The sequence below is a fragment of the Mustela nigripes genome, chromosome 9 (assembly GCF_022355385.1).
Source record: "Mustela nigripes isolate SB6536 chromosome 9, MUSNIG.SB6536, whole genome shotgun sequence".
In the NCBI taxonomy this organism is placed as follows: domain Eukaryota; kingdom Metazoa; phylum Chordata; class Mammalia; order Carnivora; family Mustelidae; genus Mustela; species Mustela nigripes.
The window spans coordinates 86,247,932-86,267,079 of record NC_081565.1 but is presented as its reverse complement, the minus strand read 5'-3'; the positions used below and the strand labels follow the sequence as shown (position 1 = coordinate 86,267,079).

The following is a 19,148-nucleotide window of genomic DNA, read 5'->3' as shown; positions in this document are numbered from 1 at the left end:
TCCCCTAACTTTGCTTACCCTTTTTAGAATAAATGGATCAAAAAATTAATAGGTATCAAACGTCTATGATATTTCTGCAGTACTCCAACTTTCAATATTTTTTTAACTCTAAGATAAATCAGTACTGAGGGCATAATGTACAATATGATCACTAGAACACCACTATAGGGTATACACGCAAGTTTTTAACCAGTAGATCCTAACAGTTCTCATCATAAGGAAAAAAATTTCTTTTTCTTTCTCTTTTTTATGTACCTATATGAGATAATGGATATTAACTAAACTTATTTTGGTAATTATTTCACAGATATACGTAAGTCAAATTATGATGATGTACACCTTAAACTTACAAGTGCTAAATGACAATTATACCTCAATAAAACTAGAAGAAAAAAAGAAAAAATAAATTTGTCTCACAAAGTATGTGTTGTACACAAGGAAGAAAAGTTACCCATGTGACTTTTAATTATAAAATTGGAAAGATTTGACACAGAAAATGCAATTAATTATAGAAAAACTCTAACTGTTCACGTTTATGTATATGGATTTGCATAAGGAAACTACCTGATAGAGCTATAGATGTCCAATGGGGTCTGATCTTTCTCTTTGGCTAGTCTCATCATATCTAACACAGCCATTCCAAGACATTCTTCTTGTGTTTCATGAGTCACAGGTATTTTTATCCATCCATGTAAAAAATCATGCCGCCACTACAGGAAAAAAATTTAAAAGGAAATATCTCTTAAATTTCACTATCACATTTAAATCTATTATATTGTAACCTATAATTTCTAGAATATATGCATTTAAAAAGAATGTCAACTCCTTCACTGATTTTCATTTTGCCATAAAATTTCAGTGTAACTTTTTTTATCAATGGAAACTGAATACAGTACATATGATGTCAACCTATTTCCCTACTTGTATCTCTAAATTATATCTTCTACATAAAAATCACAAAATGAGATAAAAATATCTAATTAAGATAGATATTAGTTAATTAAATAAGTAGGGATATAGGGAACAGAAGACACAAAAAGAGTCTGAAAAAAAGCTTATAACTTTATCATTATATATAAAAATGAAGAAAAAGAAAAACAAGAAATTATAAGATTTTGGTCTAGATAATTTGGAAATGAGATTGAACATATAATGGTAGAAAAGAAAGTCAAAACATAAAAACCACCAATATTCTAAAAACATAGCAATTTTCTTGATAAGAAAGGTATGAACTAAAATATTAGCTGAAATAGCAATATTTATCCAAGGTTTTATTAGTTTTGTAAAAGATTTTATTTATTTATTTGAGAGAGAGAAAAAACACAAGCTGGGGGCAAAAGGTAGAGGGAGAAAGAGAAATAAACTTCCTGCTGAGCAGGGAGCATGACAACTTAGGGCTCAATTCCCAGGACTCTGAGATCATGACCTGAGCCCAAGGCAGACGCTTAACAGACTGAGCCACTCAGGCACCCCTTAAACAAGGTTTCAAACTGGGTAAGAGAAATACAGGATCACTCTCTTTATTTCGTGTATATATCTCCTTCCTTTTAATGTGATAACTTGTCTCATGAAATTAAAGTTTAACACAAATTCTTAAAAAATAATTTGATTAAAAAGAAAATAGGGGTGGTTCAGTGGGTTAAGCTTCTCCCTTCAGCTCAGGTCATGACCTCAGGGTCCTGGGATCGAGACCCATGCCTGCTCAGTAGGTAGTCTGCTTCTCTTTCTCCCTCTACCCACCCCCTGCTCATGCTCTCTCTCAGATAAATAAAATCTTTTAAAAAATAAAAAAATAATTTTATTAAAAGAAATAAATACACATTTAAAATTATATTTGCTAACTTCCTATTAATAAATTAGAAGGCATTTTAGTATAAAAAACTATATTATTTAAAAGGCACAAATCACGAAGTAACCAGTATTAACCAAAACAAAAGCTTAATATTGGTAACAAAGTTAATTCACAGAAGGAGTTAGATTTTGTTTTGCTAACATTCATCTCACCACACTTACAGAAACAGGCAAGTAAATTATTCTGATTAAGATAACTGATGGCTGGGGCACCTGAGTGGCTCAGCAGGTTGAAGCCTCTGCCTTTGGCTCAGGCCATGATCCCAGGGTCCTGGGATCGAACCCCGCATCTGGCTCTCTGCTCAGCGGGGAGCCTGCTTCTCCCTATCTCTGCCTGCCTCTCTGCCTACTTGTGATCTATCTGTTAAATAAGTAAATTTAAAAAAAAAAAGGATAACTGATGGCTAACTCTGGAAAACAGTATGAAGTTCCCTCAAAAAGCTGAAAATAGAGCTACCCTACAACCCACCAACTGCGCTACCAGCTATTTACCCAAAGACACAGATGTAGGGAAAAGAAGGGGCACCTGCACCCCAAAGTTTATAGCAGCAATGTCCACAATATCCAAACTACAGAAAGAGCCCAGATGTCCATCAACAGAGGAATGGATAAAGATGATGTGGGATATATACACACACACACACACACACAATGGAATATTACTCAGCCATCAAAAAATTTAAAACTTGTCATTTGCAACAACATGTATGGAACTAGAGGGTATTATGCTAAGTGAAATAGTCAATCAGAGATAGACAATCATCATATGATCTCACTGATAAGTGGAATTGAAGAAACAAGGTGAAGAGAGGAAAAAGTGAAACAAGACGAAACCAGAGAGGGAAATAAACCATAAGAGACTCTTAATCTTAGGAAACAAAGTGAGGGCTGCTGGAGGAGAGGATGGGGGATGGGATAACTGAGGGATGGACACTAGAAAGAGGATGTGTTGTAATGAGCACTTGGTATTATATAAGACTGACGAAGTACAGACCTGTAGCCCTAAAGCAAATAATGTATTCTATGTTAATTAACTGAATTTAAGTTTTTAAAAAGGTAACTGATTGCTAGGTCCATTCTTTTTAATACCTTGCTTTTGTTCCATCTCTTACATAGGACCAAAGTATAATAAATTATGATCATGAAGATATTCTGTGCAATTTATACCCAAAAGACAATAAATATAGGAAAAGCCATTAAGAGCAGCACTAAGAACATAACCAATCAAATGCTCATTAGAGAAGAATTACAACCGAAACAGAGTCCCAAATACCAAAGCATACTATTTTCAACTATTTTTAAACTTCCTTTCAAAAATGCAGGTGTACAAATGAAAACTGCCTTTAATTGTAACTGTAGAAAAGTAGTTTTCCGGAGTCAAGAGTCTCCAGGAGGTGGGTAGAGGGGTGGGGTAACTGGGTGATGGACATTAAGGAGGGCATGTGATGTGATGAGCAATGGGTGTTATACATAACTAATGAAGCACTGACCATTATATCAACAACTAATGATGTACTATACATTGGATAAATTTAAATTAAAAGAAATTTTTCTTTAAAGATTTTATTTATTTATTTGAGAGAGAAACAGTGAAGGAGAGCAAGAGAGAGGAGAAGGGCAGAGAGAGAAGCAGACTCGCCATGGAGCCGGAAGCCCAATGCAGGACTCAATCCTGGTACTCCGGGATCATGACCTGAGCCTAAGGCAGCTGCTCAACCAACAAACCACCCAGGTGCCCCAACAGAAAGAAATTTTTTTTTAATTGTTTTTCATCTCAGTAGCCGACAACATTTGAACCAAAAAATTTTATCTGCATTCACCCAGAAAAATAAGAAAACTGTGACAGACACAAAATCAGAAATGAACCAAAGAAACAACATGGAGTGAATAGACATTTTTTTGCCAAGTATATGAAATTCATTAAAGATTGTTCACATGGCAGCAAATTATTTGCTGCATCACCATATTTGATGGTATCAAGGCAATCCTCAGAAGAAAATGAACTTAAAAGGGATCTAACTTTTGGCTTTCATTGGCTTACCTTTTCTAAATCCATCTTTCTATAGTAGTGTCTTTTTTTTAAGATTTTATTTATTTATTTGACAGAGAGAGATCACAAGTAGGCATAGAGGCAGGCAGAGAGAGAGAGAGAGAGAGGAGGAAGCAGGCTCCCTGCTGAGCAGAGAGCCCGATGCGGGACTTGATTCCAGGACCCTGAGATCATGACCTGAGCCGAAGGCAGAGGCTTAACCCACTGAGCCACCCAGGCGCCCTCTATAGTAGTGTCTTAACAGACTTCATAGTTCAGTGGCTGAACTATTTTTTAGTTATTAAAAAATATCAACATAATCTTATACTCTGATGTCGTCACTGGTCAAACATGCTTTATTCTATAAAATGCATATAATCCATGCTGATATCAAAATAATCTGGATAAGTTAATTACTACCTTATGTATTTTTCTGGGCACAGGTTTAGAGAAATAGAAACATTAAGAAATAGAAAAATTACATGTGGTCTTTATTATCTAGACACAATTTACGATTCTATTGTGAAATTATTTTGCTTTCCTAAATGAGAAAATCCTTCCTAGGAAGACAAAATTAGAAATCAATCATATTTTTTCTAAATCAAAAGTATTAGATACCACAGTTTTAGGGTAAAGCAGATGAACAGTTTAGAAAAATTGTCTTATTAATGGGATTTAAACTATCACGCCACCAAAATAAAATCAGTTCTTCAGCACAGATGATATAGCACAATCATAAAAGCAACAGAAAGTCATAACCACATAGTATCTATTCTCAAAAGCCTATCTCTCCCTCTTTTTCCAATGACTACTGAAAAAAGAAAGCTATATAAAAGTTGGGTGGTGGTCAAATTATTTTTGACAAGAGCACCAGAACCAGTCAATAGAGAAAAAACAGTCTTTTTCAACAAGTGATGCTGGAAAAACTGGATATGCACATGCAAAAGAATAAAATTGTGCCTTACCTTACACCATCAACAAAAATTAACTCAAAACAGATCAAAGATCTAAACTTAAGGGCTAAAACAATAAAACAGTTATAAGAAAATATAGGGGAAAAGCTTCATGATAGTAATGACTTCTTGGATATGACACCAAAAGCACAGGGAATCAAAGAAAAAAGAAACAAATCTGTTTATATCAAAAATTAAAAACCTTTGGACATCACAGGACACATCAAGAAATGTGAAAGGCAAACGAAAGAATGGGAGAAAATATGTCATATAGCTGACATGGAGTTAATATCCAGAATATATAAAGGACACTTACAACTTGACAACATTCTAATTTAAAAATGGGCAAAGGAAGTTCCCCAAAGAAGATATTTAAATGGTCAAAAAGCTTAAGAAAAATGTTCAACATCAGTAACCACTAGGGAAATGCAAATTAAAACCACAGCAAGGTATCACTCCACACTCCACAGAAAAATAGCTATTAGAAAAACAGAAAATAAGTGTTGGCAAGGATGTGGAGAAATTGGAATACTTATACACTGCTGGTGGAATGTAAAATGGAACAGCTGCCATAGAAAACAGTGTATCAGTTCCTCAAAAAAAAATTGAACGTAGAATTTCCAAATAATCCAATAATTCCAGTTCTAGATATGTATTTAAAGGAACAAAAAGCAGGATCTTAAAGAGATATCTATATACCCATGTTCATAGCAGTGTTATTCTTAAGAGCCAAAAAGTGGAAGCAACCCAAAAATCTATTAATAGATAAATGGATAAACAAAATGTGACAGATACAAAGGAATTTTAATCACCCTTAAAAAGGAGAAAATTCTAACACACGCAACGACATGGAAGACCTTGAGGACATTATGCTAAGAGAAATATGTCAGTCACAAAAGAGCAAATGCTGTATACTACTACTTATGGGAGGCACCCAGAATAGGCAAATCCACAGAGACAGAAAGTAGAAGTTGGCTGCTAAGGGGAGGGCATGGCAAGTTACTGTTTAACAGGTAAGAAGTTCCAATCTAAAAAGAAGAAAAATGTTCTAAAGATGAATCAGGGTGATGGTTACAAAACAATGTGAATGAGCTTTAACACCATCAATCTGTCCCCACCCAAAAAGGGTTAAAATGGCAACTTTTACTAAGTATATTTTACCAGAATAAAAAAAAGTTAAAAAAAAAAGTTGCTTGTTCTCCCCAAAAAAGGAATATTTATCAATGTGTTGCTCACAAACTGAACCAGTCTTCCTAGCATCTTAGAAATGTGAACCATGAGGATCTGTGGGATAATTTCCTATGATATTAGCAAATCTGATTCAGAACTCCTTAATCTGACATCTTTGGGATAACAACAGTATATCTTTACCCAAAAGCACTAATATCTTTTTCTTTAGTTTCTACTCCTCAGTTTTGTGGCCCATAAAAAACAAAAGTTATTTAATGACAGAACATTTTGATTACTGTTTAAATTAAGGTAATAGGTAAGGAAGCATTACAAAATGTTCAAATATACTATAAAAATTTCATAGAACAGTATTAATAAACAACCGGAGCACAACTCTCAGATCATGTAAAAATACCCAGTCATCCTCTTATGAGGAAATAAACAACTACTATAGCTCACTTTTTTTTTTTTTTAAGATTTATTTATTTATTTATTTATCAGAGAGAGAGAAGGGGGCAGAGAGCAAGCACAGGCAGACAGAGAGGCAGGCAGAGGGAGAAGCCGGTTCCCTGCCGAGCAAGGAGCCCAATGTGGGACTCGATCCCAGGACGCTGGGATCATGACCTGAGCCGAAGGCAGCCGCTTAACCAACTGAGCCACCCAGGCGTCCCTATAGCTCACTTTTTGTTTACTTTCCCACTTTCTTTACATTTTACTATCCACTAATTAAGTCTGAAATTGTTCAGGAATTTTAAGAAGTTTCTCTGAGGAAATTTTACTGTCTTATATTCCAGATACTCATATCTACATGAATCCTGCTGTATAACTCAATCTAAACTTTGTGAAATCCTTAAAATGTCCTAAAACACTTTAAAAAAATTCAAAAGGGCCAATAAAGGGAACCATTTTAAAATAAATTCTATTATGTATAAATTATGGGATTAAAAATTAGTGATAAGAAGACTCAACTCTGTTACCTTTCTGTGCCTGTTATCCAAGACAGAACATCAATTTTCCCACATATGAAGATTTTCCTGATGAAGAGCTATACTACACAGCAAGATTCTTATCATTTAACACATATGCAAGTAAGATAACATAATGATACCTGAGCAAAAAGGTAGGCCATGACAAAGTCGTCAAGAAGAGGAGTTTCAGCACCTCGAGATATCCCATACCGATAGGTTCTGTTGCTGCCGTTACAATACCAGTAAGGAAAGTAAAATCTAGGAGACAAAATATTCAATCAGTCTCAAATAGTTAAAATGGAAACAAAATGTATACATACAACCACTTCCAGCATACTGAAAGGTATTATCCCATAACCAGAAAACATAGCTAACAGTGTTAAATACAAGTTGGGGACAAAAGAAAATCTGAATAAGACCATGATAATGTAGACAGAAAATTAAGAAACACAACTGTACAATCAATATGCTGCCTGCTTCTATGTGCAGAATGCAAAAGCAATAATAGGAAACAGAGAAATATAGAAATAAAATATTAAAAATTTTTTAATATTAATCCAATAATATGAGTAAAGGAATTCAAAATAAATACTGATTTGGCATGAAAACAAATAATTGCTTCTTCCTTTAAGGAATGGGGGTTATCACGCTAAGATATCACTTCATACAAGTCAGAATGGCTAGTGTCAAAAAGACAAAAAATAACAAGTGCTGGCAAAGATGTGGAGAACAGAGACCTTCTATGCACTTTTGGTAGGACTGACTGTTAACTGGCATGGCCACAATGGAAAACAGTGTGGAGAATCTCAAAATACTAAAAACAGAAGTACCATACAACTGGGTATATAATTCCACTACTAAGTATTATCCAAAGAAAATGAAAACACCCAATTTGAAATGACATAGGCACCCCTATGCTTACTGCAGCATAATTTACAACAGCCAAGATGTGAAAGCAACCTAAGTGTCCATCAAGAGAAGAATGGATAAAGAAGGTATGTTGTATATACACAATGGATTATTACTCAGCCATAAAACAGAATGAAATTTTACCATTCACAACAACATGGGTAGACCCAAAGGGTATTATGCTAACTGAAACAAGTCAGAGAAAGACTAATATCATACTTCACTTATACAGAGAATCTAAAAAGCAAAACAGATTAACAAAAAAGTTAAAAAGGAACAGACTAATAAAGAGAGAAAACAAACTGGTGGTTGTTGGGGGGAGGGGAGAATAGACAAAATAAAGGGGAATTAAGAGGTACAAACTTCCAGTTGTAAAATAAGTAAGTCATGGGGATGTAAAGTACAATATAGGGAATATAGTCAATAATATTGTGGTAACTTTGTATGGTGATAGATGTTACCATGGTAAGCATTTTATAACGTGTATAATTGTCAAATCACTGTGTTGTCTATCTGCTGCTAATATGTCAGTTACATATGAATATAAATGAATGAATGAATAAAATAGGTTAAAAACTTGTCCTTCAAAGAAACTAAAAATATCCTATATTGCTTTATTTACACCTTTACTGAGATAATAATTCACATACCTTCAAGTTCACCCATTTCAAGTATACAATTCAATGTTTTTTACTATATACCTAGCACTGTACAAACATTCCCACGATCTAATTTCAGAACATTTTCATCCCCACTAAAAGAAACTCCATACCTATCAGCAGTCACATCCAAATCACCCCACCTACTCCCCAGCCCTGAATTCCCACTAGTCTCTCTATAAATTTGCCTGTTTTGAACATTTTATATAAATGGAATCATATAATATGTGGCTTTTTCTACCTTCTTTCACTAAGCATATGCTCAAGGACTATCCACCTTATAGCAAGTATTAGCACTTCATTCCTTTTTATTGCCCATTTAATATTCCCTTGCATGGCTAAATCACATTTTGCTTCTTCATTCATCACTTGATGGACATTTGGGCTGTTTCCATCTTTTTGCTATTGTGGAACACTGCTGCTAAGAACTATATGTACAACTGTCTCTGTGTGTGTGTGTGTGTGTGTTAGTCCGACATACATACTTAGGGATGGAATCGATGTATCATATATTAATTTTATGTTCATCTTTTTGAGGAACAGCCAAACAATTTTAAAAATTGGCTGTACTAGTTTATATCTCCAAAAGCAACACATGATCGTCTCAATAGTTCACATCCTTGCCAACACATGTGGAGAGTTTAGCTAAGTTAATCTTTGGTATTGCTGCCTTGGCATCCATTTTGTTTAGCTAAGAGGCCTGCAGTGATCTTAAAATGACAATAGCCCCTCATGCACATGCATGCCCTAGAGAACAGCCTATTGAGTCATAAGCAAATACAAGTTTCTGATACAGCTTCCTAACAATCTCCCGTTTCCCAGCACCTAACCCTTACTGAAGTCAATAAGTCAACAAGACACCCAACATGGCTTATCAAAGACCAGCTCTTTTGGCTTGAACTAAATTTGGAACCCCAAAATTAAAATTGGAACCCCACTCACAAACCCTAGTAAAGGCATGTGCCCTGGGTCCTGTGTCTCTGTACTACTCTGCCTTGATCTCCCCATATGGTCCCTGGAGGCCTGCAGGGTACTTCCTCCAGGACCTGTGAATAATAAACTTTTCTACTTTGGTTTCTCTTGTGCTCTGTTGTTGAAGCATGGCTCACTACCTAGCACCCTATGCTCTACGTAAAAAGTGATCATTTGAGGGGCGCCTAGTGGCTCAGTCAGTTAAGTGTCTGCCTTCGGCCCAGATCATGATCCTAGGTGGTGGGATCAAAGCCCCACATCAGGCTCCCTGCCTGCTTCTTTCTCTCCCCCTGCCATTCCCTCTGCTTGTGAGCTCGCTCTCTCTCTTTTATTTATAGATAAATAAAAATCTTTTTTAAAAAAGGTGATAATTAGAAAAATTTATAACTTTTTATTGACCATTTTTTATACCTTTGTCATCCTATTGGGGTGAAGTGGTATGCTGTTGTGTTTATGATTTACATTCCTCCTAAAGATTAATAATATTGAGCATCTTTTCATGTGCTAACTGGTTATCTGTATGTCTTATTTAGAAAAATGCTATTCAAACCCTTTGCCCTCATTTTCATTGGCTAGCTGTCATTATACTGTTGAACAAGACTTCTTTATGTATTCCAAATACAAAACCTTTGTTAAATATGATTACAAACACTTTCTTTTTTCTGTGGGCTGTCTTTTCACATTCTTGACAGCATCCTTTGATGCACAAACATACCTTTTGATGAATCCCAACTAATCTATTTTCTTGCATCACTTTAACTTTCGGTACCATACTGAAGGAACCACTGCCTACTCTTAAGTATACAAAGATGTACTCTTATATTGTCTTCTAAGAGTTTTACAGATTTAGCTCTTAGATTTAGGTCTATGATTCATTTTAAGTAAATGTTTTGTATGTCTGTAGTGTGACATAACTATACATTATGCATAGTAACTTCATTACTATACATGTGAATATCCAGTTGTCCCAGCAGCATTTGTTGCATGAACAGTTCCCATGAACTGTTTTAGTACTCTTATCAAGTATCAATCACCATAATATCAGGGATTACATCTGCACTCTTAGTTCTGTTCCACTAACCTATATACCTAACCTTAAGCCAATACCATGCTGTCTTAATTACTAAAGTTGTGGAGTAAGTTTTGAAATTAGGAAGCATAAATCTTCCAACTTTGTTCTTTTTCAAGTGTTTTGACTATTTCAAATCACTTTGATATTTTTACCATCAACTTGTCAATTTCTGCAGTAAAGACATTTAGGATTTCAATAGAGACTATTAACTACACAGATCAATTTGAGGAGTACTTCCATTTAACAGTATTAAGTCTTCTGATCCATAAACATGAGCTATCTTTCCATTTAGGTAAGTGTTTCTTTAAATTCTTTCAATGGAGCACCTGGGTGGCTCAGTCAGTTAAGCAATTGCCTTTGTCTCAGGTCATGATCCCAGAATCCTGGGATCCAGCCCCATGTCCCGCTCCCTGCTCAATGGGGAGTCTGTCTGCTTCTCGCTCTCCCTCAGTTGCTCCCCCGGTTTGTGCTCTTGCTAGCTCTCTCTCTCTCTCTCTCAATAAAATCGTTAGGAAAAAAATAAATTTCTTCAGGGATATCTTACTTTTCTCAATGCATAGTTTTTGCACTTCTTTTGTGAGGCTTATCCCTAAGTATTTCTTCAAACGTTGTTGCAAAAGGAACTATTTTCTTAATTTCACATTTGCATTGTTTACTGCTAGTGTAGAGAAATATAACCAATTTTTATATATTGATCTTCTATCCTCCAAATGACTAAACTCATTTACTTAGTTCTAATAGTTTATTAATTCCTGAGGATTTTTTTTTTAACAAATTATTTATTTAGGGGGAGGGATGGACAGAGAGAGAATCCTCAAGCAGGCTCCCCACAGAGTGTGGAGCCCAACTCAGAGCTTGATCCTGGGACCCCGAGATCATGACGCTAGCCAAAATTGAAAGTCGGACACTCAACCAACCGAGCCACCCAGGTGTCCCTCCTTGGGATTTTTTTATATGCAAGACCATATCATCTGTAAATAGAGATTGTTTTACTTCTTTGCCAATATGCCTTTTTTTTTTTTTTTCTTTTCCCTGGCTAGAATCTACAGTATAAGGTTAAAAAGAAGTGGTAAGAATGGGTATCTTTTGTCTTGTTCCAGATCCCTGGAAGAAAGCAATCAGTCTTCTACCATCATGGATAATATTGGCTTTGGCATTTTTGTAGAAGCACTTTGTGAGACTGAGGAAGCTCCTTTCCATCCCAATTGCATTGACTATTTTCATCATAATAGGGTGTTGGATTGTGTCAAATGTTTTTTTCTGTTTCAACAAGATGATCATGTGGTTTTGGTCCTTTAACGAATACAGTGCTACATAGTGATTGATTTGGGGATATTACAGCAACCTTATATTTCTTAGAATAAATCCCTTGTCATGGTATTTGATCCTTTTTAAATATTGCTGGATTTGGTCTGCTAGTATTTTGAAGACTTTTACACCTGTATTCGTAAGGAATACTGACCTATAGTTTTCATTTCTTCTGGATATCTGCCTGGATTTAGTAGTAGGGTAATACTGAACTCACAGAATGAGTTAGGAAGTGTTCCTTTCTTTTCATTCTTTTTGTGAATAATTGGTATTAATTTTTGTTAATGTTTGATAGAATTTACCACTGAAGCCATTTGGGCCCAGGCTTTTCTTTGTGGGGATTTTTAAAAATCATTAATTCGATGTCTGTACTTATATGAGAGGTCCATCAGACTTCCTGTTTCTTCTTTTGGCAATTCCTATAGTTTGTTCTTTCTAGCCATTTGTTCACTTCATTTTGGCTATGTAATTTGTCGGCATTCAATTGTTCCCTGTGGTCTTTATTTCTGTAATGTCACAGTGATTGATGTTCTCTCTTCTTGAGATGTTCTCTCTTATTATTTTTAATAATTTAAGCTTCTTTTTATCTTAATCAATCTAGCTAAAGACTTAGCAAGAGTGTCGATCTTTTCAAAGAACCAACTTTTTGTTTCTTGATTTTCTGTGGTTTTCCTTCCTCTTTCTCATTTATTTCTACTCTGATCTTTATTACTTCCTTCCTTTGACTTGCTTTGAGTTCTACTCTTCTTTTTCTACTTTCTTAAGGTAGAATACTCTTAATTACAGAACTTTCTCCTTTTTCACCATAGCTGTGCACAGCTATGAATTCTCACCTAAGCACTGTTTAAACTGTGACTACAAGTGGACATGTTCATTTTTAGTCCTATCAAAGTATTTTCTATTTTCCCTTGTGATTTTTGTCTTTGACTAAGTAGTTATTTAGAACTGTTGTTAATTACCACATATTACTGAATTTCCCAGTTTTCCTTCTGTTAATGATTTTGAAATCAATTCCACTGTGGTCAAAGAACATACTTTGTATTATTCCAGTCTTTTAAAACTTAACTGAGACTCATTTTGAAGACTAACATGTGGTCTCTTCTAGAGAATGTGATTGTGCTATTGATGGGTGGAGTATTCTATATAAGAACATCTAGTTGGTTTATAGTGTTGCTCAAATCTTCCTTTATCTTGCTGATCTTTTGTCTAGCTGCCTTATCCATTACTGAAAGTCATATATTGAAGTCTTCAACTACTAATGTGGAATTATCTATTTTTGCCTTCAATTCTGTCAGTTGTTGGCTTAATGGATTTTGGAGTTCTGTCCTCAGATCCAAGTTACAGCAATTATAAACAAATATTATGTTTTCCTGACTCATTAACTCTTTTTTTATTATTATAAAAAGTCCTTTCTTTGTGTCTAGTAACAATTTATTTTTCAATCAATCTTGTCTGATATTAATATTGCTGCACCAGCTCCTTTTTGGTTATTGAGGGCCTGTTATATCTTTTTCAATCCCTTACTTTCAGTTTACTTGTGTGTTTTAATGTAAAGTGTGCCTCTTATAATAGACAGCATGTAGGATAGGAAAAATACATAAATTTGATAAGAGAAACAATTTTTAATTCTTTTTTTTAAAAAAGATTTTATTTATTTATTTGACAGAGAGAGAGAAATCACAGGTAGGCAGAGAGGCAGGCAGAGAGAGAGGGGGGAATCAGGCTCCCTGCTGAGCAAAGAGCCCGATGTGGGGCTTGATCCCAGGATCCTAAGACCATGACCTGAGCCAGAGGCAGAGGCTTAACCCACTGAGCCACCCAAGTGCCCCCAATTTTTAATTCTTTTGTTTGTTTGTTTCCAATTTTTAATTCTTAAGATGAGGTCAGCAAACTCTGCTTCACAGCCCCATTCTGGTCCACTGTTAAGTTTTTACAAATAAAGTTTTATTGGAACACAGTCATGCCCATTCATTTACTTACTAGTCATGGCTGCTTTCACACTATAATAATAGAACTGAATAGTTAGAACAGAGATAATATAGCCTAAAATATTTACTACTGGTCTTTTACGGATAAAGACTGTAGACCTCTGCTCCACAGACCTTTTCAAATCAAAAAATACACTTGCTAATTGCAGAAAGTATAGTCATTACACAGAAAGTGAAAAAATATTCTTAAGAAGATACTGATATTTTATCAATCATACGTAGCATGTTAGCATGCTTCTTTAAATACAACTTTGTAAAGTCTTAAACCTGCAAAGAAGTCTTATATAACTTTGGGTAGATTAAATCCTAGGTACTTGCATTTTTTGTTGCTACTAGTTATTTTAAATGACCCCTTTTCTGTATGTGGAGTACAGAAATAGTTGATTTTTTAACATACTGATCATACAGATCTAGCACTCTTCACACTCTTCTGAATGCTTATTACTGATGCCTAAAGTTGTTTATATTATCTACGTTAACAATCATATCATTTCCAAAAAAATGACTCTTTATTTCTTTGTTCACAATTATTAAATATTTTATTCATTTTTCTTGTCTTACTGTACTTGTTAGGAACTCCACTAAAATCCTAAACAGAAGCAGTGGTGGTGGCTTTCTTTGTTTTCTATCTTGTGTTTGATTTTACAGAGATTGTTTCTAACACCTCACCATTTGAGAATATTATTTGCTGCCTGCTAAGGCTATTTCTCTTGAGTCTTAGTTTTTGTTAAGGCTTCGTTTTTTTTCCCTTAAGATCATGAAGGAGTCCAAGTGCTATTTTACTGTGCAACACTAACGCTGCAAATGGAATGAATCTATTTCATAAAAGCCACAGATCAAACTTATTACTTTGTTTTAGCCTTTGAATAGAAAAGCACCTCTGGATTGCTCTATATTGGTACTACAGATGTCTATAAATTATGAAATGAATTAACTAATAATATGAGGCTATAAATAAACACTGGCAAAATCACATCTTTCCTTCACTTCAACTTTAAAAATTAAATTATTAAAAAGAGATGTGAGATTATATTTTATTGCACAAAACACTGAATTTCCTGGGAAACTAACAATATTCCAAACATTTGGGATTTTGTTAGTAAAGGCCATTCTCATCATTTTAAAATTTAATTTATAATCACAAGTGGTAAAGTAGCATCCCACCAGAAAAGCTCAAGAGCAGTCTAGTGAAAAACTATATAAAAACATGTCTTCTGGTGGACAGAGTATCTTAAATGAAGTTCTGGTCTCTATTATAAAGTACCTTGCAATTTAAAAATATGTTTGATAATTTCTTTCACTTTGCCTTTTCACAATTAAATGAATCGCTTTATTAGAGAAAGTACCTTATTCTGTAGAGTACATTGTGCCTGGTTGATTCATCTATATGGAAGACATGGTTGGGCGGATACCAAATCCTTTCTGTTTCACTCATTAAAGCAAACATACTATGATACACAGGTGTGATTCCTAGGAAAGAAGTAGAAAAAGAAATGATTACAGATACTAACAAGTACATTTATATAACATCCATTAATTTATAATGGCATTAAAAATAACAACTCTTTTTTTTTAAATTTTTTATAAACATATATTTTTATCCCCAGGGGTACAGGTCTGTGAATCGCCAGGTTTTCACACTTCACAGCACTCACCAAAGCACATACCCTCCCCAATGTCCATAATCCCAACCCCTTCTCCCAAACCCCCTCCCCCCAGCAACCCTCAGTTTGTTTTGTGAGATTAAGAGTCACTTATGGTTTGTCTCCCTCCCAATCCCATCTTGTTTCATTGATTCTTCTCCTACCCACTTAAGCCCCCATGTTGCATCACCACTTCCTCATATCAGCACGAATGCAGTAGCAATTGATATCTTTTGGTTCAACATGGCTTACAACTGAATTCTTAATTAAATCTTTTTTCCCTACATTTTAAAATATGACTGCTGGAACTATTTCAGATTTTTAAAAACATCTTAACCAATTATTTTCGTTTTCTTACACAGAAAGGTCGATTGTGTGGTTTTAGGGGCACCTGGGTGGCTCAGTGGGTTAAAGCCTCTGTCTTCAGCTCGGGTCATGATCCCAGGGTCCTGGGATCGAGCCCCACATCGGGCTCTCTGCTCTGAAGGGAGCCTGCTTCCTCCTCTCTCTCTCTCTGCCTGCCTCTCTGCCTACTTGTGATCTCTGTCAAATAAATAAAATCTTTAGAAAAAAAATTTGTGTGTAGTTTTAATTGATAATAAGGGTATCAACTGAAATATTTAGAGGTCACTGGATACGTTTAAGAGACTAGCACAGCAGTTTTATTTTTAAATGTCAAATTTTACACTGTAAAATTTTACAGAAGATACTGTAAAAACTGTATCTTCTGCACTACTTAAACTTACAGTGAAAAATTTTAAATGTCAACTTAAATTGCAAGGGTATGTGATTTTTTTCAAAGATATTTTAGGAGCTATATTAACAAAGGTTTGAAGGCTATTGAACTTTTTATATTTTTATTTTTATTTATTTTTTAAATTTATTTTTATTATTTGACAGAGATCACAAGTAGGCAGAGAGGCAGAGAGCCAAACGTGGGGCTCGATCCCAGGACCCTGAGATCATGACCTGAGCCAAAGGCAGAGGCTTAACCCATGGGGCTACCCAGGTGCCCTGGCTATTGAACGTTTTAAAAAAAACATATGAAACAGCAAAGCCACACAGTTAATTAATGCACATTACTTCCCAGCACACAGAAAACACAGTCTTTCAAAATGCTAGGGAATAATCACACACACCATGTTCTCTAACTACACTTCAACTAAATAAAAAAATGAGTATTTTAAAAATATTTAAACCTATATATTTAAAAACATATGCCTCAAAAAACCCCCAAAGTATATTTATTCTAATAATGTTTTCATTCTTTTCCACTGTAAACAAAAATGACACCAACTTGACACACTGACAACAAAGATTTACAATTTTTATTAAAATTATCACAACTGCTTACTCCTAGATATGTAATAATTTCAGTAAGTTACACAATATAAAAGTAACTTTTAAACTGTATCCTTGCATTCATTCTTGTATTTATTTACACACATTTCTAAAGACCTCACAGGTCACAGGAGAAATTATAACAGAAACTAAAGAGTATTTATAATGAATGATGATTAATAACATGTATTAAAAATTAAGGAACAGGAGCACCTGGGTGGCTCACTAGGCTAACTGGCTGACTCGGTTTCAGCTCAGGTCATGATCTCACAGGTTGTGAGATAGAGTCCCACGTTGGGCTTTGTGCTCAGTATGGGGTCAGCTTGAAGCTGCTCCCCCAACGTGCACACACACTCTCTTTCTCTCTAAAATAAACAAATAAGTATTTTTAAAAAGATTAATAAAAATAAAATTATGGAATATAACTAAGCTGATACGTAAGAGGGAAAATTATAGCTTTAATCCAATTATATCAGAAAATAACAGAATAATCTAACATTACATTAAAAAAACCAACAGCACTGGGGCGCCTGGGTAGCTGAGTGGGTTAAGCCTCTGCCTTCGGCTCAGGTCATGGTCTCAAGGTCCCAGGATCAAGTCCTGCATCAGGCTCTCTGCTCAGCGGGGAGCCTGCTTCCTCCTCTCCCTCTGCCTGCCTCTCTGCCTACTTGTGATCTCTCTTTGTGTTGAATAAATAAATAAAACCTTTAAAAGAACAAAAAACAAAACCCCAAAAAATCCAACAGCGTAATCTCTAAGAGAGCTGAAAGAATGTGAAAGCATAGAAGTTAACAGAATAAAGATTCAGTAAAGAGAACCAACAAAATAAAAGCTCATTATTTGCATTGACCAACAAAATAAACAAGCTTTTGTCAAATCTGAGCAAGGAAAAAAAAAAAAAAAACAGATAAACCCTAATGGTTTTTTAAAGTGTAATTATAGGTTATAAAGACAAAAATAGATAATGCCAATAAATTTGAAAATGCAGACAGACAATATTAAAAACACATATAACTTTAAAAAATGGATTCAAGAACAAAAAACTTCAAAAGGAACCATAATATATTCATGTAAAAAAAAATAAAGAAGAAGAAAGGCAGGGAGGTAAGAAAAGTAACAAGAAGAAAGGAAAAAACACAATTAGGCCCAGAGGAAGTTTATATGTGAGTTCAATGAAACATGAAAGACAATTCTAATCTTCTGTATACTATTATAGAAAAAAGAGAGAGAGAATAGGGAAATTGAAATAATTTGTGAGCTTAGTTTGACTATGACACCAAAACCAGCCAAACATCGTAAACGAACAGACAGAAAAACCCTAAACATTTTAATTATCAGCAAACCAAATCCTATAACGTTTCTTTAAAGAAAATTAAGACAAAGTTCATTTGTCTTACAACAGTTGAGATGGCTTAACTGGAAAAATTAATGTAATTCTTCCTAACAATGAATCAGAGGAAAATGTGAAAATGGCAAAATAATACATTTGAAAAGTTGTATGGTGACTACACTGGTAAGTATTATATTCTTCTATGCAAAGTATTACTTTAAATATTTTATAATAAAAAAATCAGGATTAAAAATGCAAAATAAAAGTGAAAATGGCAAAAAATGGAACTCAGTCACAACAGAGCAATTAAAAGAGTAATAACTAATAAACATGTGAAAGGAGGTAATATCTAGTATTGAAGAAAATGCAAATCAAAATTATAAAATAATCACTTTATATCACTCAGCTAGGAAAAATAGAAGGGATAACATCTAGGGCTGATTGGATGAGGTGAAAAGGGACTATGTCACATAATTGCTAGAAATGTCACCCTTTCGACCCAGCAATGTACTTCTAAAAGTACAGTAGTAAGAAAATGTAAATTCAAGAGTAGAAAAAATTTTAAAAATATGGTAGTGCATAATGAATCAGGGGAGGAGTCAAGATGGCGGAGAAGTAGCAGGCTGAGACTTCGTCAGCTAGCCGGAGATCAGCTAGATAGCTTATCTAAAGATTACAAACACCTGAAAATCCATCGGCAGATCGGAAGAGAAGAAAAGCAATTCTGGAAACAGGAAAACAACCACTTTCTGAAAGGTAGGACCAGCGGAGAAGTGAATCCAAAGTGACTGGAAGATAGACCCCAGGGGGGAGGGGCCGGCTCCCGGCAAGCGGCGGAGCAACCGCGCACAAAATCAGGACCTTTAAAAGTCTGTTCCGCTGAGGGACATCGCTCCAGAGGCTACCCAGGGCAAAGCCCACACGGGGTCAGCGTGGCCTCAGGCCCCGCAGGGTC

At 35.0% G+C, this 19,148-nt stretch overlaps 1 protein-coding gene across 1 annotated transcript in view; it reads right to left on the bottom strand.

The window, feature by feature from the left end:
* Positions 1 to 19,148, bottom strand: part of JAK2 (Janus kinase 2) — a 135,007-nt gene that overhangs the window by 54,825 nt on the left and 61,034 nt on the right. Inside the window, exons 4-6 of the mRNA XM_059411990.1 lie at positions 15,226 to 15,349; positions 7,112 to 7,229; positions 565 to 710 (exon numbers count right to left, since the gene is read on the bottom strand). Coding sequence (XP_059267973.1) covers positions 565 to 710; positions 7,112 to 7,229; positions 15,226 to 15,349 — 388 coding nt within the window. The remainder of the gene's footprint in view (positions 1 to 564; positions 711 to 7,111; positions 7,230 to 15,225; positions 15,350 to 19,148) is intronic.